Below are 26640 nucleotides of genomic sequence, written 5' to 3' on the forward strand. Positions count from 1 at the left end.
AGCGCAATTTTTTTTTGAAAACTGTTTATGGAACTGCGGACAGATTTCTGCCACCAGCCTTTGCCCGAAGGTCATTTTCTCTTTTACGTTTCCCTTTTTAAATAAATAAATAAATCTGGCCATGATGCCTACTGCAGTCTGCTAACAGCATGCAACTCTTAATTGACTCTTGAGCCCATCCCCCATTTTTACATATGATTCGATAGTTTATTTTATTAAATTTCAAAAATCTAAAAGGTGGCCATTGTAGCTGACACCTACATGAACACCTTACAGTTGGTTTTGTGACTGTGAGTCATTCTCTTCAAATGATATTGAAGTTAGAAACGTGTATACCAATGTCGTTTGTAACTTTAGAGACGATCCCTTAATTTGAGAACGTCCAAATACAGTAACAGCTTCTTAATTAGTGCTTGGGTCATACAAGCATGCTGCAAATCTTCAAATAAAAAATAAAAATAAAAACACAGTTGCTGTTTAGGGAATTATAAGAGTAATCTCATAGAATGCAAGGTCTGTAATATCAGTCTGATAGTTTGAACTTACACTATATGGCCAAAAGTATGTGGACACCTGACCATCACACCCATATGTGGGCCTTCCCGAAACTGCTGCCATAAAGTTTAAATAAAATAGGCTGATTGGCATGTCCAAAGTGTCCGTAGTGTATGAATGTGATTGTGCCCTGCGATGAATTGGCACCCTGTCCAGAGTGTACCCCACACGCATTGTGTCCCATGTTCCCTGGGATAGGCTCCAGGTTCCCCTTGACCCTGAAGAATAAGCGGTATAGAAGATGAATGCTTACACATCATCCTCATGTGATCTCAGGGAGGTTTTCCTTGTCACAGTCACCTCTAGCTCACACATTAGGGATCTAAATTGAAACTTATATCCAGATTTCTGTACAGCCACTTTGTGACAGTGTCTATTGTTAAAATCATTATAGCAGTAAAAGTGAAATTGAAATTTACAAATGTACTAAAATGTTAAACTGATTTAGCAAAAGAAAAAAGGACCAATGGGGGGAAAAATCCTTTAGTCTTTTTCAGTGTAAACTTAGTGTCCAAACACATTTTATGTATGAAATAAATCATATATGGCCAACACAGACAGTTACAAAACTACACTATATAACGTGTGTGTGTGTGTATGTTATGGCTGATCATTGTACTGATCATTGTACTGATCAGCCATAATTCAATTCAATTTGTATAACACTTTTTACAGTGGGCATTGTCTCAAAGCAGCTTTACAGAAACATATAATCACGGTATACAGATTTTAAATGTGCGAATTTATCCCTTAACATAACTTTACATGAATAACAGATTTTCTCATTACAATGGCACCTGTCAAGGTGACAGTCAGTTCTCGAAGTTGATGTGTTATAAGCAGGAAAAATGGGCAAGCGTAAGGATCTGAGCGACTTTGACAAGGGCCACATTGTGATGGTTAGATGACTGGGTCAGAACATCTCCAAAACGGCAGGCGAAGGCTAGCCTGTCTGGTCCGATATGACAGAAGAGCCTACAATGGGCATGTGTGCATCAGAACTGGACCATGGAGTAATGGAAGAAGGTGGCCTGGTCTGATGAATCACTTTTCTTTTTTTGTTTTTACACATCATGTGGAAAGCCGGGTGCATGTGCATCGCTTACCTGGAGAAGAGATGGCAGGAATCTGGCAATGTTCTGCTGGGAAACTTTGGGTCCTGGCATTCATGTGAATTGTTACTTTGACACGTACCACCTACCTAAACACTGCTGCAGACCAAGTATACCCCTTCATGGCAACGGTGTTCCCTAATAGCAGTGGCCTCTTTCAGCAGGATAATACACCCTGCCACACTGCAAAAAATGTTCAGGAATGGTTTGAGGAACACGACAAGGTGTGAGTTCAAGGTGTTGACTTGGCCTTCCAGTTTCAATCCGATCAAGCACCTGTGGGATGTGCTGGACAAACGTGTTCAATCCAGGTGTATTAGAAAAATACTCCAGCAGGTTCCTCGTCCAAATTACTCAATACTGTAAGGCACTGAAGAGAAATATGAAGTTGTATGCTGAAAACCATGATACACTGGAAAACATCATATTGGTTTGTATGGAGATAAAATCCTTCCTACTGTTCTACATGAGACTTCCTTCACTATTAAAGTGAACGTGCCCGAGGTTATCGGGTTTGTTTTTCCTTTCTCCTCAAAGACGATATACGAGTAACCATGGTAACTGAGATCTTTTCAGAACGGGACAGGTTAATGTTCACAAATTGGGCTACGGTTACAGGCTAGTGTATTCTCCTATTGTCCATCAGATGCTTAAACTCATGGAGCTTTGCAGGTTTCTCACAGCGTAGAAAAATACAATAACAGGTATGGCTGCAAAACATAATTAAAAAAAAAGTCCCATTTTTCCAACAGGTCACTTATTTCCATTCATCATTCAAGGAACAAAAGAAATCTATATGATCATTATGGAGGCAGTTAACACAACCTCAAAATTTCTTCCTTCATCACAATCTACTACAAGAATTTACTCCATAGAAAGGCTCGTGAACTTTTAATAGCCTAAAACCAATTATGTATTTTATGTTTGAGAAATCTTAAAATGAGATATTACACCTGGATTTCCTGTTTATTAACTATTCGCTTCATTTTTCACCAAAATCAACACCAATTCACACCACATTATATCTAATGGTCTAACTTGTATAGAATTCTAACACAGGGTTAGAAGATCTTTAACGCCAACATAGCAGTTCCCTCAGAACAGATTCTTTTTTTTTTTTTTTCCTTCTAACTTTATTAGTAAAGAGTACCTTTTTTAAAACTTACATCAGTGAGGAGTAATTGAATGTTCTTGAAGGAATATAATATACCAATTTAACTTAAATGATCAACAATTCCTACGTTTCGTTCCCATGCTTCCATCCTCCCAATATATGTTCATGAATGCTTCTTTCACTTTCTGCGTTCCAGTTTATCGTCTTTTCTGCTGGTGAATTGTTTTTTTTTAAAAAAAAATAAAAAAAAAAAGTTCTCTGAAAGGCTGCTTTAGCTAAAAATAAAAATAATAAAATAATTTTAAAAAAGCAGAAACACGTAATCTTCAGGCACCTCCCGTAAGTATTGCTGTAGCAATATGACCAAACCGTTGATGTTGGCACTTAGGCTACATTCTAAACATCAACCAGTGCTGTTTAATGAAAAAAAAACCTCATTTTCATCTTAAAGTGAGACGGATTAAAGATGACATATAGACTTTTAATAGCTTTTAATAATAATAATAAAAAAAAGGCAAACATGTTAAAATGTTAAATTATTACTGTTTATTACACTTAGATGAAATTACATATCCCCCCTCCCCCAAATAACATTTATGCTTGGTGTTTCATGTGTAAATAGCAAAGACATGAAAACAAAAATGCTAGCCAGCCCAACAATAAACACCCCCACCCCCATTAACTACTTCATAGCCACATGCAGTTCAGGCAAGTATCAAAAATTATCAAAGGAAAAAAAAAAATAATAATAATAAAATAAAAATTAACAGGACAATAGTAACGGTATATGCACGTAGGAATGCTTGATGCTCTGCTTGTGCAGTCTTACGGTATCAGTATCAAGCGTATGTGCTCTTTGATCTTAGGGGTCCTTTCTACCTCGTAATGTTAAAAGAAGAGTAAAGAAAAGTGAAATATGAAGGTCACCCGCAATACAGAAAGAAAAACAAAACAAAACCCTTGACAGAGTGACACTAAATGGAATGTTTTTTGTGTTTTGTTTTTTTTTTTTTAAATCAGTATGTTCTTGCTTATTAACATGTGAAGCAGATGTCTCTTAACTAGACTGCCACTCCTCTGCTTAAACATTAGGGCTGTTTTTATCGATTTTGTTTTTTAAAGAACGCTTATAAAAATTGCAGCTGTGCATAATGAGTACGGCAAACACTCCAACTCAGTGAGCAAATGGACATACAGGATGTACAAATGTAAAAGACAGAGCTTGTTGGTGAGAACTTGCCCTCGCCTACACACGTCCACACTAATGCGCTCACTAGCAGACGAGTGTCACTCCCTACCCGCTTCCTCCCCCCCAGAACAACCCCCTAAACCTCCCCTCAACCTCCCTCTCTTTACCCCTACCTACAGACACATCCCTGGGTGGATTAATAATGGTGACAAGGAAAGGAAGGAGGGGGAAAAAGGAAGGAAGGAAGGAAGGAAGAAAGGAAGGAAGAAAGGAAGGAAGAAATAAAGGAGGCAGAAGCTGGATGATGTGGTGGTCTCAGTGTGGATGGGATGATGAAAGCCAGATGTCAGGGGAAGGACGGATGGAGAGAAAGGGGGGGGATCAATTTTCTCTTCCTTCCTCGGTTTCCTCTGCGTCACCCTGGTTGTCTGAGGTCCACAGCTGAGGAGGGAAGACAAATATCAGCACCAAATACATTTGCCCTGCATTTCAATAACGTTTCAAAAGATGCTCTCCTCGACTTCCCCAGGACGCAGCGTTGACGGCACGAGTGCTCACTTGCAGCACAAGGGGAGGATGAGCGTACAGACTGAGAGAAGCTTACCCATTGAGGTAAGCAAGAATGAAACCTGAATTTCCTTCATGATTTGTACGTTCTATACGCTATATATTGCTTTGTAGGGCTGCACAATTAATCGAATATCGATCGCGATTACGATTTTGACTGCCCACGATTAAATGAACATGATCGACTGCGATACTGACGTTTAAAGTTCATCCTCCGCTCATAGAAAACTCCGCTGCAGATCAAATCGAGCGCTTCCTAAACTTACAGCCAATCACCACAGAGTGACATGGGGATGACGTCATTTTGTATGCCGAAACCCGGAAACGAGTTAGCATTTAAGCCCTTCCGGTTCAAGCGTCCCGAAGTCAATGGGTTTTTTGAATGGGAGTTTGGTTAAAATAAGTTCTGTGATGAACACAAGCTCAAAATATTTTCACATTTTATTCTATGACAAAGTACACCAGTAAAACCCCACTCGTGGGTTTTTAAAGCTTTTACGTTTATTGAAAAGAAAAGAAAAGAAAAAAAAAAAACGGTTGCTAATATGTTGCTAAATGGGACTACAGACGTTGTCGGGGACATTAAACGTCATCACGCCGAACGGGAAGAAACTTTGCAGATAAACTGGTTCAGGTTTGCTGCGCACAATTCAGAGAAAAAAAAACATGGATGAAGATTCATCCACAGAGTAAATCTGTATTATAGAAAATATTTTTAAATCGAGTTTGGTAAAGCTCTCGGAAGCTTGGTGATGGTGACGTTGAAGTCGAGCGACCGTGGTGTAGTTCGTCTATAGCGTACGGTTAGCTTTTTATTTCTGACGATTGTATTTAGGCTTCAAACTTCATAAGAGTTGTGTTCATTTGTGAAAATGATCTTGATGGACAAAACGTGTTAGTGTTGTAACCTTTTGTTGATCACAGAGATTATTTTTTGCGATAATCCAAAAGCCTATGTGAAAATCCTATTGGGTTTTTGTCGAGGGAACCGGTGTGATGATAACTTCCGGGCTCCGGTACAAAATGACGTCATCCCTGCGCCGCTCTATTGTGTGATTTGTCTGCGTCTCTCCTCCTGTAAACACCGTTACTGCCTTTTCTGCATACGCCTTGATTGTTTTCATTTGGTTGATGCCATTTTTATTTTTACTTATCCTATATTTTGGGTACAATTTTATTTATATTTTGCTTCTACGTGATGATGCACTTTAAGGACCAGTCTAATTTGATGCAAAGATTTGTACATTAGCAGGAATGTAGCACAACATGGAGGTGAAAGCGGCGGTCTGTTTATTTAAATGTGAAAGTGCAATAAAAATATGTTGTCCCTAAAATCGATCAATAGTGATAAATTAGTGATAAATAATCGTGATCTCAATATTGATCTAAATAATCGTGATCATCATTTAGGCCATAATCGTGCAGCCCTAGTGCTTTGCTAATTAGCTAGTACACTGATCACCTACCTTGCTAACTTGCTAGCTAAATGAAGTAATTGAATTAGATCAGTCGTGTGTGGATGAAGTAGCTGGCTACATAACACCTAGTCTCAACATAGCACATGAAATATTATATTTCCAAATGGCTTATTTTCTCTTATAGTTCCTAGCAATAATAATAATAATAATAATAATAATAGTCTGTACCATGTTGTAAATTAGGTAGGCCTGGAGAATAATCCCACCTATAAACAAATCGATACTGCAAGCAAAGATCAGAAAACTCACTGTCAGGTTGTCTCGCAGCAGCTGCATGATCAACGTGCTGTCTTTGTAAGATTCTTCGTTGAGCGAATCGAGTTCTGCAATGGCCTCGTCAAAAGCCTAAGAGGACATTTAGGAAGAAAAATGTGAAGAAATTTCTTTTAGCACTTCATCTTACTGTAGATCCTCCTCAATGTTTTTATTCAAACAATGACTCAGCCATGGCTTCCTGCCTCAACTTGATCACATGAGCTTCTGTCTCAAATGGCATACTATGCACCATGTAGACTCTGTCCACTTTATTAGGAACACATGCTCATTTATGCAAGTATCCCAATCAGCGACGCATGTTGCAGCCGCACAACGTATGAGATCATGCAGATACAGGCCAAGAGCTTCAGTTAATGTTCACATCAAACATCAGAACGGAAAAACAAATGTGGTCTCAGTGACTTTGGCCGTGGCATGCTCGGGGGTGCCAGTTTGAGCGTTTCAGAAATGACCGTTCGTCTGGGATTCACACACCTGGCTCTAGCGTTTACACAGAATGGTGCGGAAAAGGCAGTTGAAGATTGGTGGGGGGAAAAAACCTTGTGATATATTTCTAACCTAATATGTTGTATACACGTCAGCATCGAATGCTGGTTTATATCAGTGGTTCCCAAACTTTTCCAGGGCAAGGCCCCCCAAATGGCATTAACATTTGACCGAGGCCCCCCTTTTCCAAGATGGTCTTTAAAACACATTAAAAATTCAGACTTCTGAATATCCCCACCTTTTATTTTTTATTTTTTATTAATAATTACATCTTGCATAATTACATTAGATTTGGAATTGATTGTGTGTGTGTGGTTGTCTGAGAGTGAGAAAGAGAAAATCATGTATTTATTTTTCACACAAAATTGTTGAGGCCCCCCGGGCGCCCCCGGCCCCCACTTTGAAAACCACTGGTTTATTTGCTACGTGTTTCCATAGGCAAATAAAAAGTCAGTGAAAGCACATGAAAAGAAAACCCAAATGCCATGTCCACATCACATCAAGTGTGTTCCAGTCTCTCCATGACTGCTTGTCCGTCACTGTTTCATCATCAGGTATTCAAGAAATAAATGCTCACTCTTTAATGCATCTTATCTTTATTAATATGCCAGCCCTTCCACTTCAACCAAGTGCACAAATTCATTTGTCTTTAAGACTAAGAATTTCTTATGCGCAATTTAATTTTGCATACCAAATGATGGTTGGACAGTGAACATGTCGAGGTGTTTTTGCGTACCGTTTTGGCTAGCTTGCAGGCCTGCTCAGGAGAGTTTAGGATTTCGTAGTAGAAGACGGAGAAGTTAAGTGCCAGGCCCAGACGGATGGGGTGTGTGGGCTGCATCTCGGCCTTGCTGATCTCAAACGCGTCCCTGTAGGCGTCTTGCGAGTTGGTGATGATAGCTGAGAATTGATGAAGAAAATCAATAAATAAAACCAATGAAAAACAAAGCCTTAAATAGAAGCTCGGTCCAACAGTGTAACCAGCACATTCCAATATAATTTACTGTCACATTCGATATGTCCAGTGTAATCACGGACACGTTAAAATATTACTACTACTCCTGTGCGCCAATCAGCATAGCACGCTGGCATTAATTAGACTTGCAATCATGCGAACTTCCAGAAAATACAACAAAATAACTGAATGAACAATCAAGAGATGCCACAAAAAATCCCGCATGACCCCATCAGAATTTGTTCTGCACCTAACATTCAGAAAAAGAAAGTTCAAACAAACATAAGCCCACGACTGCATGTGCTGCAGTATTACAGTAAGTAGGGTACTGCTTTAAGTCTGCTGCATTTGGAGTTTTGCACAACTGCAGAAGTCTCCACTGGTTAAAATTCTACTGTGATTTATTTATACTGGTACACCTCCCACCACTAATCAAACGTTACACACACACAAATCCCTGTCACCTTATGTAGCATTTTATTAACTATGAAAGAAGATTTACACACTATAAGCTATACGCATTTCCTTTTTGAATGCCACAAGAAATCACCTGTGTAAAAACCGTCCGTGTATCCAGTCTGCTTCTGTGCGCATTCTTTATTTGGTTTGGGGCAAGTCAGGGCAAAGATCTGAAAACTGTGAAATGTTCCAAATATTTGACTTTACACTGCGTTTTGCCAGAAAGTCGCCGCCTTCAAGTCTGGCAAGCTTCGCTAAATGTCGGAAACATAAATTTGCTAATCAGGGATACCCTGGTTTATGAAGTCCATCTTCATTACAGCGCTGATGCAGAGGAAGTTTAAACGAGATTATTCCAGGCAGTAGAAGCAGGAATCTAGCATAGAGCTGCAAACTACAACAAACGAAATACGATAGCCACCAATTTCGTGGTGATCATGATCCATTTGCATAATACTAACTGGTGGCTGTTCAGTGTTATTCATTACTAACATTAGCCTGTTGAAAGGGTTTCTCATTCCTAGCAGTGTTAGTGTACTACTTAAAGAAAAACTTATAGATAAATCAACAGCAATGCCTGTGACTGCTCTAAAATGAGTTAAAAAAAAAAGTTTCTTTAAAATGATGAGATTGGCTGATACGGCCATACAGTGCATTAGTGCAACTCAGCAAGTAAGCATGCTTCAAGAAGCCATTTTTCTAAAGTCCTGACCAATTTTGTTTACATGACAACAAATGCTAAGGCAGTGAAAGTATGTGTGTGTGTGTATGTGGCTAGTAAAGCTGAGTGTTCATTGGGTGGAGCAGGTGAGCTACATCATGCACATTTTTTTTTTTTTTTTTTAAACGCGTTTCACATGAAGTACAATGACAAAAACACAATCTATGCATTATTTGCATATTATGTTGTAGCCTATGCAAATGCCACATGCACAGGTCGTCTCAAAATAGCTGCAGGGCCTCCTGTACAGAAAGGCCACTTCAGACCTGACGGCAACTTTAAAGAAGCTGCAAAACGTAACCCTGAACCAAGTTTAATGGTGCAACACAACCAGTCAGTAGTGAAAGTGTCTTAATCAAGTTACACCAATGCCATATTGTGTTCGTAAGGTCTAAATGTTAGATTACAAACAGGCCAAAAGAAACCGTGAAGCCATGAGTTGGCTAAATTTGTGTTGTGTAGATGTGGAAACTGAAGATTTTCTACAACGTCTAGCAAGATTAAATAAATACGTAAAAATTTGTAGCAGCAACGTTCACCAAGTAGCAGCAGGAAAACGGTCTTTAAATGAATGAAACCGAAAAATACTCAAACTTCCAACTGTAACACATGATGGAGAACCTGTATAGGTTTAGGTATGGCTTCAACTAACAAACTAACTAGTATTGAATGAACTTGTTTGGTCTACAGTGGGCAGGGAAAACGTTTAAAAAAAAAAAAAATATGATAATACTGTCTTTCGGTAAAATCTTGTACACACAAAGAAGAAACCGCTAAAGAAACCAATGCGATGTCATGCTGAGCTAAGCTGAATACATATTAGAATCAATTAATGTCACTGGTACAGAAAGCTACCGCTCATGTGGCTAAATGAAAATAAAATAAACACCCGGACACAGAGCAGAAATAACGTGTCCATGTGTGCGTGACTGCATTCTTTCTTATACGTGTTATGTAGAGATCGCACTCATCTGATACACAGTATTGGCGTCAGGCCGATACCAGCGCGAAAAAAATAAAATAAATAAATAAAATACAAAAATAGGTGAATAGGATATCAGAGAAAACGTATCGGATATCGGAGCCTGTAGGAACGGGAAAAGAAATTTATTTTTGGAACTTATTTTCTTTTCTTCTTTTGTTAGGACTGATTATCATTTTAAAAAAAAAAACCATTTATTACATTTATAAATGTACATGATGTGTGTGTCTGAAAGAGTTTAACAGAACAAGAATGGGATGGGTATTTGGTAGTGACTGATATTCAAGTTTCTGAACCAGTATAAGAAAAGAAAAGAGGTACCGTGCCATCTCTACTCGTGTGTGCACCATGCTGGACAAGTGACTGTTTATTTATTTATTTATTTTATAAACACACATTATTTATTCATCACCAGTAACTGCTATTCTACAAAACACGCAGTAGAAGTTTTTCCATCAACTCTTTGTCAGAAATCCGACAAAAATCCAAATGTAACCGGATACACCTCAGAGGTTCACAATCTAACCGACACCCCTGATACAGAGAGAATGAAAGGATGAAAGAAAGAGCTCATTATTCCTCATTCTGGCGAATACAATTGACTGCCTGTTTTATAAATGGATTAAATAACTAGCAGAACTTCCTCTATGCTCAGATGGATCGATGGTCTTCGCACTGGCTCATCACAGGACACCAGTAATTAAACGCTATGCTACATACCATTAAATAGCAATGTGTTCACCTCTGATATCTATTTTTAGTACAGTCATTTTATTGAAAAAAAAAATATGGAGTAGGTTAAATTTTATATATAATAATCTTTAATTAAATAAATAAATGGTTAAATTTTATACATGAAAACGTTGTTAAAAATACCCATAAATAAATAAATGAGAGAGAGAGAGAGAGAGAGAGAGAGAGAGAGAGAGAGAGAGAGAGAGAGAGAGAGAGAGAGAGAGAGCACGCTGCTTGATAAACTTTGAACCATGGCAGAATAGCCATGCTCATTTGAATGTTCTCAATGCTTCTCTGCCACGTGATGTCCCATAAACTTCCTGGCACAGGAAGGCAGTCAGTCTGTGACTCGCCATACACACAAAAAGACTAGATGATTCAACATGATTCATCCCTCTTCACTTTGCTGGAAGCCAGAAACTGGAATTATGCTGCATTTACAATCTTTCTGCATTAAACTCCTATCTAGCCATCTATCTATCTATATAGGCCTTCTTTCATGTACACCGAAACTGCGTTTACAACCACCAAAGTCAACTTGTAGAAAATGCTCCTGTGATATGGACGCTGAAGATTTTCGAAAACACCACCGTCTAAAACCTGTAGTAGCAATGTCTACCGAGTAGACCCATTTTAATGAATGGGTCTTAACCTCCTAAAACCTCACGTGCCTCATCACTTCCTCTACTTTGCCCATGAGTGAACTATTCGAGCAAAAGGAAATGGTTACATAGCAGAAACCACAATGCCCTAAAGTAAGTGCGCGCGCAAGGGCACTTTCATGGCTTCAGACTCTTCAGACTGCAGGGACAGGGGGAATAAACTCGATCATTTACACGAATAAAACCAAATGTATCTAGCATTTTGTTGAGAAAAAGGTTATGCTACTGCTTAACGCTCACAGCTGTAATTTGCAGGACGGAAAAAATGACAAGGGTGTGGTTCAGTAGAGGATGACTAACGTGCCTTTTCAAGATGGGCTTTACACTTTCACCTCAGGGAAAAATAAACCTTAAATTTTTTTTTAAAAAAGACAGGGTTCTGAACAAGTATATCCAGGAGGTTGGTAATGGCTTTTTATACGTTAAACATGTTAAATTAAGACAGCTAGTTCTTAACATGCTGATCTAGACGATGACAGTGCTTCCTCTCCCAGGACTGTGCTTCAAACCTAACCTCCTGTTCAGTGCATGAGATCATGGAGGGAATGAGTGAGTGGCTTACAGCTTTTCTCTTCTCCCACGGCTACCTCGGCTAAGTAGCGGTAGTAATCGCCTTTCATTTTCAGGTAGAAGACTTTACTTTCGGCTGGGGTGGCCTTCGGGATCAGATATTTGTCCAGCAGGACCTGAGAGAGACAAACAGAAAGAGGAAGGAGTGAACAACGTGCAAAAACAGACAACATGTCCCATGTTATCAGTATATAAGCTATGACCCAAAAAAATAATAATCTTGGTATCATTTTTCCCTGTTAAGACGTTTTTGCAAGTTACTGAACAGAGGAACCAAACTACTTTCCCTATTGATGAAAATAAAGCTCTATAAAACATAACCTCAAAGAACAACAGAGCCCACTTAGGCCAGGTGTCATGAACCTGTGGCTCTCCGACAAAAAGCGTGTGGCTCGCCAGGTGCCTTGCCCTTCACCAACAGATCATCGATAAAAACTTAGACACGTCACTAGAGGTCGGTTTCCTTTGTTGTACAGCCTACCGAAGTTAATGAAAGTTTACAATAGTAAACTTATGCAATGAAATAGTAATGAAAGTCAGTTTACAATAATATATTTCAAGCTGTTCCAGCCAGTGCAGGTATGCAGTGTTGTGCGCACATGTCGCGACACCAATCAACGGCAAACTACTTACGTTTCTATGGTAACCTCTCACGCTCAGATTCAAGCAGCTACCTAGCTAGCTTGTGGAGGTGGCGAAAAGAGGGAATTCTGGAAGACTGGACTGAAACATGTGCTTTTATTGAAAGCTGTGTCTGATTTGCACAGAACGTATTGCCTCATTTAAAAATAAATAAAATCAATCAATCAACTGTTGAGAGATTTTACTCTTGCAGTACTTTTGCACCCGGTAGGGAAAGCTGAAGGAACATGAACTGCAGGCCGGACAGCAGCAGCTGTAAGCGTGGACAGGGGCAACTGGAAGCCTGAATGCTGCCAGCTTTGCAGGCTCATTGGAGATTGAAGACAAGGAAAACATTTTATTGATGGAGGATATGTAAAGTCATGCATGTTGAGTATCGGTCAGTGCATGACCGCACCGTCATGATGGCCCATGAGATAGAGAGGGAAAAGCAACCATTCCACATTGCAATGTTACCTATTGTTTGTTGCATATTTGTTTGTTTTTGAGTTGTCTATGGACCCAAATAAAGTTATTGAAAAACTCTGTTTTTTATGATAGTAAAAAGGGGGGGGGGGTGAGAGTGAGTGAGTGAGTGAGTGAGTGAGAGAGAGAGAGAGAGAGAGAGATGCATTAACCAAAATGAAAGAAAAAAAAAATGGCTCTCCGGTGAAAAAAGGTTTCCGGCCCCTGACTTAGGCAGACATTTTTGCTTCAAACATTTTAATAAAGTGTTTTGAACATCAAAATGTGAGCAATTATTTATAAAAATTAATGAAAACCAAGAACGGATACTGTATTTTAAAAAATGTTCAATTTTAAAGTACATCACCACCACTAATGTCTTTAGCTTATAAATGTGCAATAAATGGAAAGGTGAGATACACACACACACACAGAATACATTATACGAGTTGATTTTACATTTTAATTTAACATTTTAAAAAATAGTGATTCATATTTCATTGTTTTTGGTTTTAGTGCACTTCTGTTGCCATTTTGTGCATGTCTAAGAAAAGGTGGTTTGACTGGTATATCTTTGAGCAGGTAAAATCTCAACGATGTCTTTCCAGCACTCACTTGTGTCCCCCCTCGACCAAACACATAATTTCAGCCGTGTTTCTGGCCATAATAGTGTTCACGTGTGCTCACCTTGTCTGATGGATTTTGGTACACTGAGGTGTTTTGTTGATGGTTAAATGAATTCTTTGCGTTTCCCCTGATAATCTCGGCTTTTTTGCATATTGTGTAAACAACCGAGTCCGTAGCCATGGCACTGTGTTGACGTTGAAGTGTAAGTTATGGAGCTGTTTACTCTTGGCGGTCATTTATGTGCTTGTTTGCAAAATAAGCTTAATGTGCAAAACAAAATGACCCGATTTGTGTTCATTTACATATTTAATGGAGTTATGAGCAGTACAGGAACTGTATTATCTGTATTACAAGTGTCCTGATGCACACATCTAACCTGCACAGCATGAGAGTGTTGCGCTCTGCAACAAAATACTTTTCTTAAATACATTTAAAAGGTTCATAAAATAAAATAAAATAAAATAAAATATATATATATATATATATATATATATATATATATATATATATATATATATATATATATATATATTGCAGGACATTTCTGCCTGAAAATGAAAGCAGCGGAAGACTGACGTAATCAACGTGTGAGATTTCTCCGGAAGAAACTATGTATGAAATCCGATCACAGGTGATCGTTGGAGATCAAGAGTACAATTACTTTTCACACTAGCTTAAAAGATATTTTGACATACTCATAACTTCTACTGACTGCTGGACAGAACATCTATGGACACTGATGCCAATAATCAATATTATAGAATAATAATGTTGAGGCTACATATTTACTAACAGCCATAGTTTAGATCGATCAGTTTTGTCTAACAGAAATTTGGATTTCATTCACTATAATATTTTTAGACTGTTTATTTGTGTGTATAAATAAATAAATAAATAAATAAATAACGTTCTTAGTACATCCATTAAAAAGGACACGCTCTTCAGCGGCTTTTAACCAAAGAGCCTGCATACTTGGTTAATGAAAAGATTTGTGCTTTTCACTCTTCACACACAGTAGAGCATGTGCAAGAGTGACTCAGCTCAATTCCACGATTCAAACTGTACCACATCCATGTCACGGACATAATAAAGCTGGGACAATATGAGCATCTGAATTACTGGATTATCAGTGACTACCTATTGAGTAGGCAAGCCTTCAATTGTGTTCAGTGGAGCACAGCCAGTATGTTTACATTACAACAATAATCCGATATTAACCCGATTAAGACAGTACTCTGATTAAGAAACTAGCATGTAAACAGCAATTATTGATGACCTTAATCTGACTAAAGTCATACTCGAAGTAAACACAAATCAAATTAAGACATTTGGAGTATACCTGTTTTAGTCGCATACCGCATACTTACCTGCTACAGTATATAGTAGGTGAAATGCATGCATCTCGGTTACTATATAGTAGGTAAATATGCGGTTTGGGACGCAGCCCACGGCTTCAAGCAGTCGTCTATTTGTACGTACGGCACGACAAATAATTAACTGCACCAGAAGCTTTCGTAAAATTAAAAATGAAACACTCAGAACTGTATACGGTACCATAACGAAGACCAACTGTCTGTCGATACGTGAAATTCTGGAGGGAACGTCGTGGCAACTCATATCAACACCTTAATCACAATCACAGTAAGGTCAATAATTAGATTATTGCTGTCCATGTAAACGTAGTCAGTGACTACGTTTACATGGACAGCAGTAATCTAATTATTGACCTTACTCTGAGTAAGATAATAATGTGATTAAGGTGTTTACATGAGTCACTTTTAGAATACTCCTCTCATGTACCCATTTTACATGTTATAGAACATAATTAGATTAAAGGCACACGTCATTAGGTCACCGCGCCACGCCGTCCGACGTTCCCTCCAGAATTTCACGTATCGACATACAGTTCGTCTTCGTTATGGTACCGTATACAGTTTTGGGTGTTTTTATTTTTAATTTTACGAACGCTTTAAGTGTGGTTAATTATTTGTCATGCTATACGTGCTAATAGACGACTGTTTGAAGCCGTGGGCTGCGTCCCAAATCGTGTACTTACCTACAATATAGTAGCCGAGATACATGTATTTCTCTTACTACAGGCCTATAGTAGGCAAGTACGTGGTTTCGGACGCAGCCGTGCTCTCTTGTTTGCCGTAAAACGGTTGAGCACTGCCGTGTGAGATCGTGTCCTGTCGCAAAATGCAGTGAAAACTCTCACACGACATTCATAATGTGATTAAGGTGTGTACATGTCTGTAATACAGGTCGATAATGTGACTAAAACAGGAATACTCCCCACGTCTTAATTCGATTAGTATTTACTTCGAGTATGACTTTAATAAGATTAAAAATTGCTGTTTACATGGTAGTTTCTTAATTAGAGTCTTGTCTTAATCGGGTTAATAGTGGATTATTGTTGTCCATGTAAACGCGCTGAGTGATAGTCTGAACACAGTCATTCCAACTAAGAAACAACCTTTACATTTAAGGTTAAATTTAGCCAGATAAAATACACTGACCAGACATGCAGCCTAGGTCACTAGTTAGTCAGTAAATTAGTATTACTCTTCCCAAGCGTCACGACAACGATTAACAAAAGATGCCAATCGTAGTATGCAGTGAAAAAAAAAACCCTGCAAATCTACAAAACACCCCCCAACCAACCAACAGTAAGAAAATAGTGAGGTAAAAGTCTCATTTTAGGGCCACTTAATAAGCAGCTCCTCCATTTTGTAACCGACCAAAGAGACCCACCGACTTGTTATCTTTTGGCTCACAAGACTGAAGCACATGAAGTTCACTGGAGAGTCAACGCAAAGTGAAAGTAATCGCTACAAGAAGCGTGCGTATTTCGCATCCCGAGTCCTTTCCCCTTCAGTTAATTGGCCTTTCCACTGGGTGATTTTTTATTTATTTTTGTTTTAACTGAATGAGCAGAAAATGGTAGTTAATGCTACAGCATCAGGACAAGTATCGAGTCCTCAAGATAATCACGTACACTGAATGAAGTGGCGATGTCGAGGTTGATTTACAGTCGAAATGAAACTGAAAGAGACTGGTACGGACAAAATCTGTTATCGTTTTCATTCAAAATAAATGTAAAAAATCTATGTTCAAGCTGACATTAATACAGAACTTTCCACACACACAAAAAGAATATGCCCTATTTGTTGCCTATATGCTAATTAATAATACATTTGGCCAGTGTTACCTCTAGCAGCCCTCAGGGCCCAACACATCTCTATCAAGCCACTCTGAATAGTCTGTTCAGGTGTGCCATATTGTTTTGCGTTTGCATCGCACCTCCAGGGTTGCGGGTTCGAATCCCATCTCCGCCCCGTGTGCAGAGAGTTTGCATGTTCTCCCCGTGCTTCACGGGTTTCCTCCGGGTACTCTGGTTTCCTCCCCAGTCCAAAGACATGTGTTGTGTGTGACTGTGCCCTGTGATGGGTTGGCACCCCGTCCAGGGTGTCCCCTGCCTTGTGTCCCGAGTTCCCTGTGTAGGATAAACGGTACGGAAAATGGATGGATAGTAATAATCATTTAAAAAAGTGTGATAATCTGCAGGCCCCAAGGACTGGCTTCAGAAACAAAGCATTTAACCCACTGTAGCGCAGAAACTTGCTCTAGAAATAGCCTCCCAGTCATGAGGGTTTTTCTTAACGGCTGAAGTGTGACACTCGATCATGCCAATGCTCTCGAGAGAGCTTTAACCTCTCAAAATTCATTAAGACGGTGTGCGTGCTCCCACTGCTAAGCAGCTGCTGATAGTCAGTTCGTTTCGATCAACCTAACCAGGCTCTTAAATATTACGCTATTGACCGAATTGTCTCATTTTGGAGAAAAATTCACGTCACAGACATGTCGCTCGCTGTTTGATTTCTTTTCTTTTTTTAATCCCAATTTATGCTTCTTCTTTTTTTCTAGGTCAGTGCTTTTGGATTACGTTTTTACTCTTATGTTAAAAATTAGGGTACAGGCTTAAATATAATTCCAATACAAAAAGAACAGCAAATGAATCTCTGAACTGTTCTTTTAGCAAACGCGACTCATGACTGAAATCCTGTTGCACTTTTTGTACCTTCATGGTTCTGCAGCATCAAGTAGGTTTGATAGCCTGGTAAGTGCCCTGTCGCATCGCTCACATGATAATTAAGCACAGTGCTAATACACGCGTAGCCAGTGAGCTTGGCCAGCCTTTCCCATGCTTTCATTTACACGGTTTTCATTTTGGTGTATTAAAAAGCCCGTGGCATGTCAGTACGACAAAGGCAAAACATCAACAACATCGAAGAACCTGGCAGGAGCAGGCAAGAACCTGAAAACAAATCGTATGGACACGGACACAGACGCACACACACTGTTCACGTGTAAACAATTCTGCGTGTTATTAACTATTTCAATGTATCCTAAACTGGTCTATATATTTATATACACGTTATCTGGAACCTGATCCAAGGTTCTGCGCATACAGGAAGCGATGTATAGTGTCAACGTTACTATAACAACAAGCAGGCTGTGGGTCCAGACAGTGTGTTCAGCTTCTTAATCGTGCTGCTTGTGTTTCTAACGAGTTTATTATTTTCACCAAAGCAAAACCTCATCCGAGCGTTATTACTGACAGGGAGAAGAAGAATGCGTGTCCTCAATGAGATTGGTCGGTATTTTATATTTGCACAGCATTCTGGGATAAGGATGGTCTGGTTGATGAAAATGACACGAAATACACAAAATATGTTTATCTTTAAAATGCCTCTTAACAACTTTGAATGCTAATGTCTGGGAAATAACTGCACAATAAATATAATTGAGGTCAATTCACATCCTGCATCTGTCTGCTTCAGAATGTAAGTTTGATGCCCATGCCACTGCTCATCCAGCCAACAGCTCAATTTATTTTAAATCAATAATAATAATAAGAAAAAGTGTTTTCTTACACAATAGTTTTGACACAACAAAGAACAAATCGCGACTCAAACACACCCCTGATTCTGTTTAACGAGATCAGACACGAACCTTTACGTAACTATTTTTCTTCTATTTAACGGATTATTAAAAAGGATTACCCATGTTATGCAATACAACAGAAATTTCATTCGGACTGGCCTCAATCAGTTTACTTCAATGTTTGTCATTCAGTACGTTTACATGGACAACAATATTCCGATATTAACCAGATTAAGACGATACTCTGATTAAGAAACTAGCATGTGAACAGCGATTATTGATGACCTTAATCCGATTAAAGTCTTACTCGAAGTAAACACAAATGGAATTAAGTCATGTGGAGTACACCTGTTTTAGTCGCATTACCGACGTGCATCATAGACATGTACACACCTTAATCACACTGTTAACGACGTGTGAGAGTTTTCACCGCATTTTGCGACAGGACACGTACACACACGGCAGCGCTCAACCGTTTGACGGCAAGCAAGAGAGCACGGCTGCGTCCCAAACCGCGTACTTACCTACTATATAATAGGTGAAATACATGTGTTTCGGCTACTAAATAGTAAATATACTATTTAGTACTATAATGGTAAATATGCGGTTTAGGACGCAGCCCACGGCTTCAAGCGGCTTGAAGCTTTCGCAAAATTTAAAAATAAAAACACCCAAAACTGTATACGGTACCATAACGAAGACGAACTGTATGTCGATGCGTAAAATTCTGGAGGGAACGTCGGACGGCGAGGCGCGGTGACGTAATGACGTGTGCCGTTAATCGATCTACGTTTACAACATGTAACACCTGAACATGAAAGGAATATCCTGAAAGCGACTCATGTGAACACCTTAAATCACAATACTGTCTTATTCAGAATAAGCTCAATAATCAGATTACTGCTGTCCATGTAAACGTACTCACTGAGACTGAGCCAACAGTCAGAGTATTAACAGGATATGAATCTACATGTAAACGCAGCTATGGAGCACAGTCAATCTCAAGCACAAGAAAGAAACCAAAACGTTGCTCAGCTAAACAAACAGCATGGTCTGAAATGTTCAGAATACAAACAAACAAAATGACCAGACATGAACCTGAACCTTCTGTCTGTTTGACATGTTCTAGCAAGCTAAAATACATGTACACAGTATTGTTAATACTAGGTGTAAACAAGTGCTACAGGTGGAATTCCTTCCTCCTCCTCCTTCTACTACTATTAATAAATATTTATTTGCACCAAGATAAGCAATAATAAGCAAATATTTTTCTCATTCTTATATCCAAACGAATTCTTATGGCACAATAATCCATGGGCTTCTTATCCTGTTGTACACATGGCTATAAAGCATATAATAAGCAGGTCCACATGATGACGAGCATTATATTTAGGCAATGTTTCCCAAGCTAGACTCCCAACATAGTCCACGTTTCTGTTAGACCACAGATGCATGGGGATTTTTAGAGAACAGATACATGACTATCAGGAGGCAGTGGTGGCTTGGAGTTCAGAATACACGACTTCCTAAACCTCAGAATCACGGACCCTTTTACATTTCCTCTCAAACATCTGTATATCATGTAATTTTGCCACTATTTTATACCGTGTGCCCACAGGAATCGCACAGTGGTGTTCCTTACAATCATTTGGGTATTACATGACAAACAATTTCCTATAGTCGGAAATTTGCCCTCACTCTCCCACACAAATTGACGGATGATAAACTGGATTCAGGGATCTGCTGCGCACGACCGTGTAGTCAGTGTAAGTTCCAAAATTAGTCTGCGACTAAATCATGTAGTGCGGACTAGACTTGATCACAAGATTTTCAAACCCCAGGTCCTTCTGATAATCACCGTTAGGCCCTTGACAAAAACCTTGAATACTTAACCGCAAGTGTCTACCAGAGGAATAAACGCAGATGTGTTGTGGTTTTTTTTTTTTTTTAAATCCTACCTTTTTAATCCAAGTGTTCACTTGAGGAGTGCTCTTACCTGCGCCACCTTTCCAAAGGAATAAGGACACTTGTGCCTGGGACAAATGAGATCGAGGCTAATCTGATAGGCTTGGCTGAAGAATTTCTGTGCTCATGAGCACTAAATAGAGTAACGTCTTATGAAGATTATCACGCCGTTACTTGTGGAATGACTAAACAGGTAACCTGATACACTGCCACCTGGCCATTCTTAGGTACAGTCATTGAGGTTTTCTGGACCAAATTAAACCATGATATTACGCATGTACAGCCACGTTATGTGCAAAGAATAAAACACGATGAGACATAACGTTACGAGAAAATGATCACGCCCCAAAGTCCTTTATTCCGCTTATACCACAGGAATTAATTGTTTCATTAATTAAAGTACCACACATTGTGCTTGCTATCCATGTATAGTTACATTTAACATTGAGGAATGGTTAGTGATACAAGCAGCTTGTCACGTTACCACAAGAAACCAACTCTGAAGACTTTCTAAGGGAGGAAAACATACTCCTTGTATAAATGTTAAACAAATATCCCTTTACAGAAAGATTTACCTTGGCAATGATTATATATTTTTCTTTAAAACCATCACAGTTTTGATCCATACAAGTCCACGTGTACGTTGTTACCATTGTTGTGATTTTAAAATGGCGTTGTAATTTGCCTTGCAGCCAGCACCACTGTCCGTGCTGCTTTTAGAGGAAATTCATCAACCCCTTAACACCAATCGGATTCAAGCGTTCAACAGTGCTGTGTGGAACCTCAATATTCAACATGCAAATTAGCAATAAATTTCATCGTCAGTGTCCTCGTGTTCCAATGGCTAGTGTTAACCAGGGTTAATTAGCTAGCTATGTTTATACGCGCGCTCGTCGATACAACAGTTTAACCCGATTCAGTCCCTCCAGGATTTCGGGATTTTGCGATCTCAGAAATTAACGCAAATCAAGCAAACTCGAAGGAGCTTGCGTTTTTCAAAATTACCACAGATTTTGGCCAAGACGCGTCACGTGACACCACAACGCACATTCAGCCGAAGCCCTCGTTGATTCACGTGAGTCGAACATGAGTACAGCTAAAAGGTCTCATTTACCAACAAACATCACTGTGAAAGACAATTTCACGCAATTGCAATTTCGCCGGTTCAAGTAGTTTTCCGCAAAAAAAAGCACAAAGAAACCTCACAAAAAATCAAAATCAAGCATTTTGGCTGCAACAATCCCCCCTCCCAAAAAAAACACCGCAAAATCCAGTACAGACGGCTTATTTATAACAGTTTAATCGTGTTTTTACCCGATACTCTGCACTGTTGTATACAGAAAACATCAAATCAAAAAATAAAGACTGAACTACAGATTTTTGATTCTAAATATCAAAAATGTTGAGCGCTTATTTGGATATAATAATGTAACATCACCACTTGTTCAACTTGTATGAGTACATTTTGAAACACTTCAGTGATATTATGAAGGGAAAGATTTTTGTAATGAAGCTCAAGGACAATACCGTATATATACACAAACACACACACACACTGTACTCTAAATATATACTATATCATATACAAACCACACAAGATTCTGATCTGTTGTGCCTATAAACAGCTTGGAAAAGAATATGTCGCCCTTACCAGCACGTCATTGCAGATCTCCTTCAGCTCCTTCTCGATCTTCTCACGATACTCCTTTGCCATCTGCTGCTTCTTCTCGCTGCCTTCGGTCTTTTGCTCAATGCTGGAGACGACCCTCCAGGAGGAGCGGCGTGCGCCCACTACGTTCTTGTAGGCCACCGAGAGCAGGTTGCGCTCCTCGTTTGAAAGCTCGGCACCGCCCTCCGTCACTGCCTTCATGGCAGCTGCCATGTCATCGTAGCGCTCGGCTTGCTCTGCAAGCTTGGCCTTCTGCACTAGTTCACTTGTGTCCATGGCTGCTCAGAGCTAGAAGGAAATTTATGTGTGCTTATTTCACTCAGCTTTGGGATTTTTACAAATTTTTATGACGCACGATGAGATCATGGACAAGTCAAAATATAATCATTACCCTTGCTCCACGTCGGACGCAAGTCCATTTGGTGTTTGTGGATTCCCAGAAATATAATGTAACTATGTAATTGTCTACGAATCTAACAGGGTGTGTAATCAGATAGATCAAAGTCAAGAGACATGCAAAATACAAATCCAAGGGTCATAAGGGTTTAAGCATTATAGGCGAGGTTAGGTGGTGATGTATGATAAAGTCACAGGCCTACTCTCAACACATTTGCATGCTGTTCACATGTCGGCCCCAACGCTTCAGCACATTAACAAATTCTTTCTGATGTTCAAATGGGTGTGCTAGTGCCCATGTTAAAATGTGCAATAGATGGGAAGCTCCAGAACTGATCAATTATATACACATGTATATTATTACATACATCAAAGTAACATCAGGGCAGTGAGGCTTTTTATTAAAGAGCCTGGTACACTCACACATGTAGATCCAATTCTTTGTTTCCCTTGAGATATTCTTGACAAAGAAAAAAGAAAAAAAAAGCCTGATTACATCAGAGAGGCTACGAGGTCATTGGTAAGCCAAAATGTTTAGAATGATGCCTGTTAAACACATGTTTCCATATTATGGACTTGACGCCTTCTGTTCAGCACATTTTCTTATTTCCTCGTGCTCTGACGCATACACACTGGGCATTTTCTGATATTCTGTGATATTCTACACACAATGTTGACCGACTAGGACGTTGGAAGAAGGATTGCTTCGGTGACTGGATTAATTTAGGCTGTATCCCAAATGGATGAGAATTCCCTACACAAGTGTCCTATATAGGGGATGAAATAATGGCTCCTGCGACCCATGTAGTGCAGCGTATGTCCGATAAAAAGCTATTTGTGAGCCAGTGATTTGCAATATCCAGCGGCGATAGTATTAGACCAGACCTTAAACCAGACTCATTTACTATATCAACTTTTACAATATTATTCAAGGATTCTTCTATATTATGGAGAGGGTCGAAAAACAAGGCATTTTGGGGACATCCGTCAAGTTAAGTGGCAGGAAAACAATCATTATTGTAAAGAGTGATCAAACTGTCCTATCACTGACTACGTTTACATGGAGAGCAGTAATCTAATTATTGAGCTTATTGTGATATTGTGATTAAGGTGTTTACATGTGTCACTTTCAGTATATTCCTTTCACGTTCCTGTTTTACATGTTATAGAACATAGATTGATTAACGGCACACGTCATTACGTCACCGCGGCACGCCGTCCGACGTTCCCTCCAGAATTTCATGTATTAACATATGCTTCGTCTTTAATATTTAATTTTATGAAAGCTTCAAGTGCAGTTAATTATTTATCATGCTATACGTACAAACAGACGACTGCTTGAAGCCGTGGGCTGCGCCTGAAACTCCATATGCGCCTACTATATAGTAGCCGAAATACATGTATTTCACCTACTATATACGGTAGAAGGTAAGTACGTGGTTTCGGACGCAGCCGTGTTCTCGTTTCCCGTCAAACGGTTGAGCACTGCCGTGTGTGTACGTGTCCTGTCGCAAAATGCGGTGAAAATCCCACACGACATTAATAGTGCGATTAAGGAGTGTACATGTCTATAATGCACTTTGATAACGTGACTAAAACATTTATTAATTTATTACTCTCGGCTGCTGATCCTCTCCTGTGAACTGTGCAATATTTCATTTGTCACCTATCTGTACATAAACTAGGTATTACTCATCTGTAATTATTCTTACATTGAGGTATTCATAGTGTACATATTACTATTATGTTTTTTTTTACTACTATATATTTTTCAGACATTTTTTCCTAATCTAATCCTATTTAATGTGTATTGTTATCGGGTTTTTGTGTGTGTGTGTGTGTGTGTGTAATTGAGCTGCTCGAGTTTATCTTATCTTTTCTTAAAAACATGAATACTCCACATGTCTTAATTCGATTTGGGTTTACTTCGAGTATGACTTTAGTCGGATTAAGGTCATCAACAAATCGCCGTTTACATGATGGTTTCTCAATCAGAATATTGTCTTAATTATTGTCTTAATTATTGGATTATTGTCGTCCATGTAAACGTCCTGACCATGTGTAAAACACTACCTCAAGTAGGTCGCCTACTTTATTACCACGACCTTATCAGAATAATGTACAAGACCAGGGGTTCATATCCTGTTCAGAAAATGGCTCCAGAACTAAAATATATGAAGTAGCATCACATGGGGGGCGAAAGTGCGCATGCGCGAAACGTCTCACTAGGTAGGACAATTTGCCAGCACACCTCACGTATTATATTAAATATTTCATCCTCTTCTAGGCGTATCGAATAAAAAAAGTCACCTATAACGTGCCATTATTGTTTTGTTTGTTTGGTTTTTTTACCATTCTTTTCGCACTTGCTCATTTCATACAACAAGACATTACAGGCAAGTTAGCTTAGCCAGAAAACTAGCGTTCTGAGCAACGCAAACAATAAACGCATGATTCAAGCAAGAAAAGAGAAATAATATGACAAATGCGACATTTGAAGGGGGGAAAATATCATCCACATACAGGGGACACACAACGAAGTAGCACTAACACACGAGGAAAAAATGCGGATGTGTCTTTATTCCCCACCACACCCAGTTCTTCCCTCGGATACTCATTGGCCCAGTGGGGTGTTTTTTTTTTTCCTTTTTTTTTTAATAAATAATAATAATAATTAAAAAAAGCTCTACACCATTACAGCTAACGAATACAGACGCTCAAGAAGAAGAAAAAATCAATAATACAGACGTGAAGCTGCATCATAGCTAGCTTAGCTTTGAGATAAACGAGCAGAGCATATTACAATACAAGCGTCCTCAGTGAAAAGCGCTTTATCCTGCTTAGCGTAGCGTCACCCTATTCATATATACATTCATATTTTATATATATATATATATATATATATATATATATATATATATATATATTTATTCGCTCTAACATTATACAATCTCAACATTTGAGAGCAAAAAAAATGACTCCAGGGTTTGTGGACAAAGCCAGCTAGCTAGCTGCTGCTTTATCACTGATAATGGATGCTTTCGTGATGTTAACCCGCTCGATTTCTCAGCGAGTTTGACATGTCTGCTCCTGCCCGTGTTCAAGCTCAATCTGGACCACCTCGTCAATACCACTTTCATTTTTTTTTTAACTTACTTCCTCGCCTGATTTGGTGGGGTGGGGAATTGAATAGCATTGCTAAAACAGACGAGCATATCCAAATTGCGTTATTGTACTCTATGTTGTTGCCAGGGAGCTCGCGACCTCACTCATTTGGTTCAGGTTTACAGCCATCTCATGGATATATACATATACATATATATATATATATATATATATATATATATATATATATATATATATATATATATATATTATTTATTTATTTTTTAAAAAAGAGCCAACAATTGTACTTTACATTTCTAGATAATGAAATATACGCCATTTTCAGCATGTTAGCCGCATTGCAACCGAGTTAACCTAGTCGGAAGGCTCGATCTAGCTAGCGACCGCCTTACGAGCTATTTTATGTCACAGGCATAGATACATGACCAGGGATCATTCGTAATCCTTGTGTTATGGATGTAACGTTATGGCGGTACAACAGGAGGAAATCAAGCTAGAGAGCTAATAAAAATGTCTCACCTGGATGAGAGTGATGGATGAGGATGCTGTTGTTAAGCGAAAGCTGGCTAACTGCTGCGCACAGCTGATTCTCGTGGGGGTCAGTGGCGCTCGGCACGGGGTTTCCCTCCAATCACAGACCGGCCCCAGGGGCTGAGCAAGGAGCCGGGCGCCATTACGTCAGCGGTATCCAAGGCAACGCCTGATTTAGCAGCCTGTGTTTCAACAAGCAGTCCAACCGTACTAGAATGTACCGTAGCTACTATATAGTACATACTTGTCATAGGTAAAATGGAATTGCAAAAGGGAGTGGTGCATAACACAGACAAATGTAGTATATGATATAATAACTAAGCAGTTAACATCCTGCCATGTTGTATTCCTGCTGAAAAATCCAGCTTAGTAGTTAGCAGCTGCCAAAACACAGGCTGAGCTGATTAATCTAGTTAGTACACCATCTCCAGC

General features: G+C 39.2%; 1 protein-coding gene across 1 annotated transcript; it reads right to left on the bottom strand.

Annotated features, from left to right (window-relative positions):
• Positions 1–3312: 3312 nt before the first annotated feature.
• Positions 3313–26308, bottom strand: ywhabl (tyrosine 3-monooxygenase/tryptophan 5-monooxygenase activation protein, beta polypeptide like). The gene is made up of 6 exons (XM_053623041.1): positions 26197–26308; positions 22138–22443; positions 11854–11977; positions 7514–7677; positions 6265–6360; positions 3313–4411 (listed from the first exon to the last, which is right to left on the bottom strand). The coding sequence occupies exons 2-6, from the start codon at positions 22429–22431 to the stop codon at positions 4352–4354; spliced, it is 738 nt and encodes a 245-aa protein (XP_053479016.1). The 5' UTR covers positions 22432–22443; positions 26197–26308; the 3' UTR covers positions 3313–4351.
• Positions 26309–26640: the final 332 nt, after the last annotated feature.

This window comes from Ictalurus furcatus, chromosome 1 (genome assembly GCF_023375685.1).
Source record: "Ictalurus furcatus strain D&B chromosome 1, Billie_1.0, whole genome shotgun sequence".
In the NCBI taxonomy this organism is placed as follows: Eukaryota; Metazoa; Chordata; class Actinopteri; order Siluriformes; family Ictaluridae; genus Ictalurus; species Ictalurus furcatus.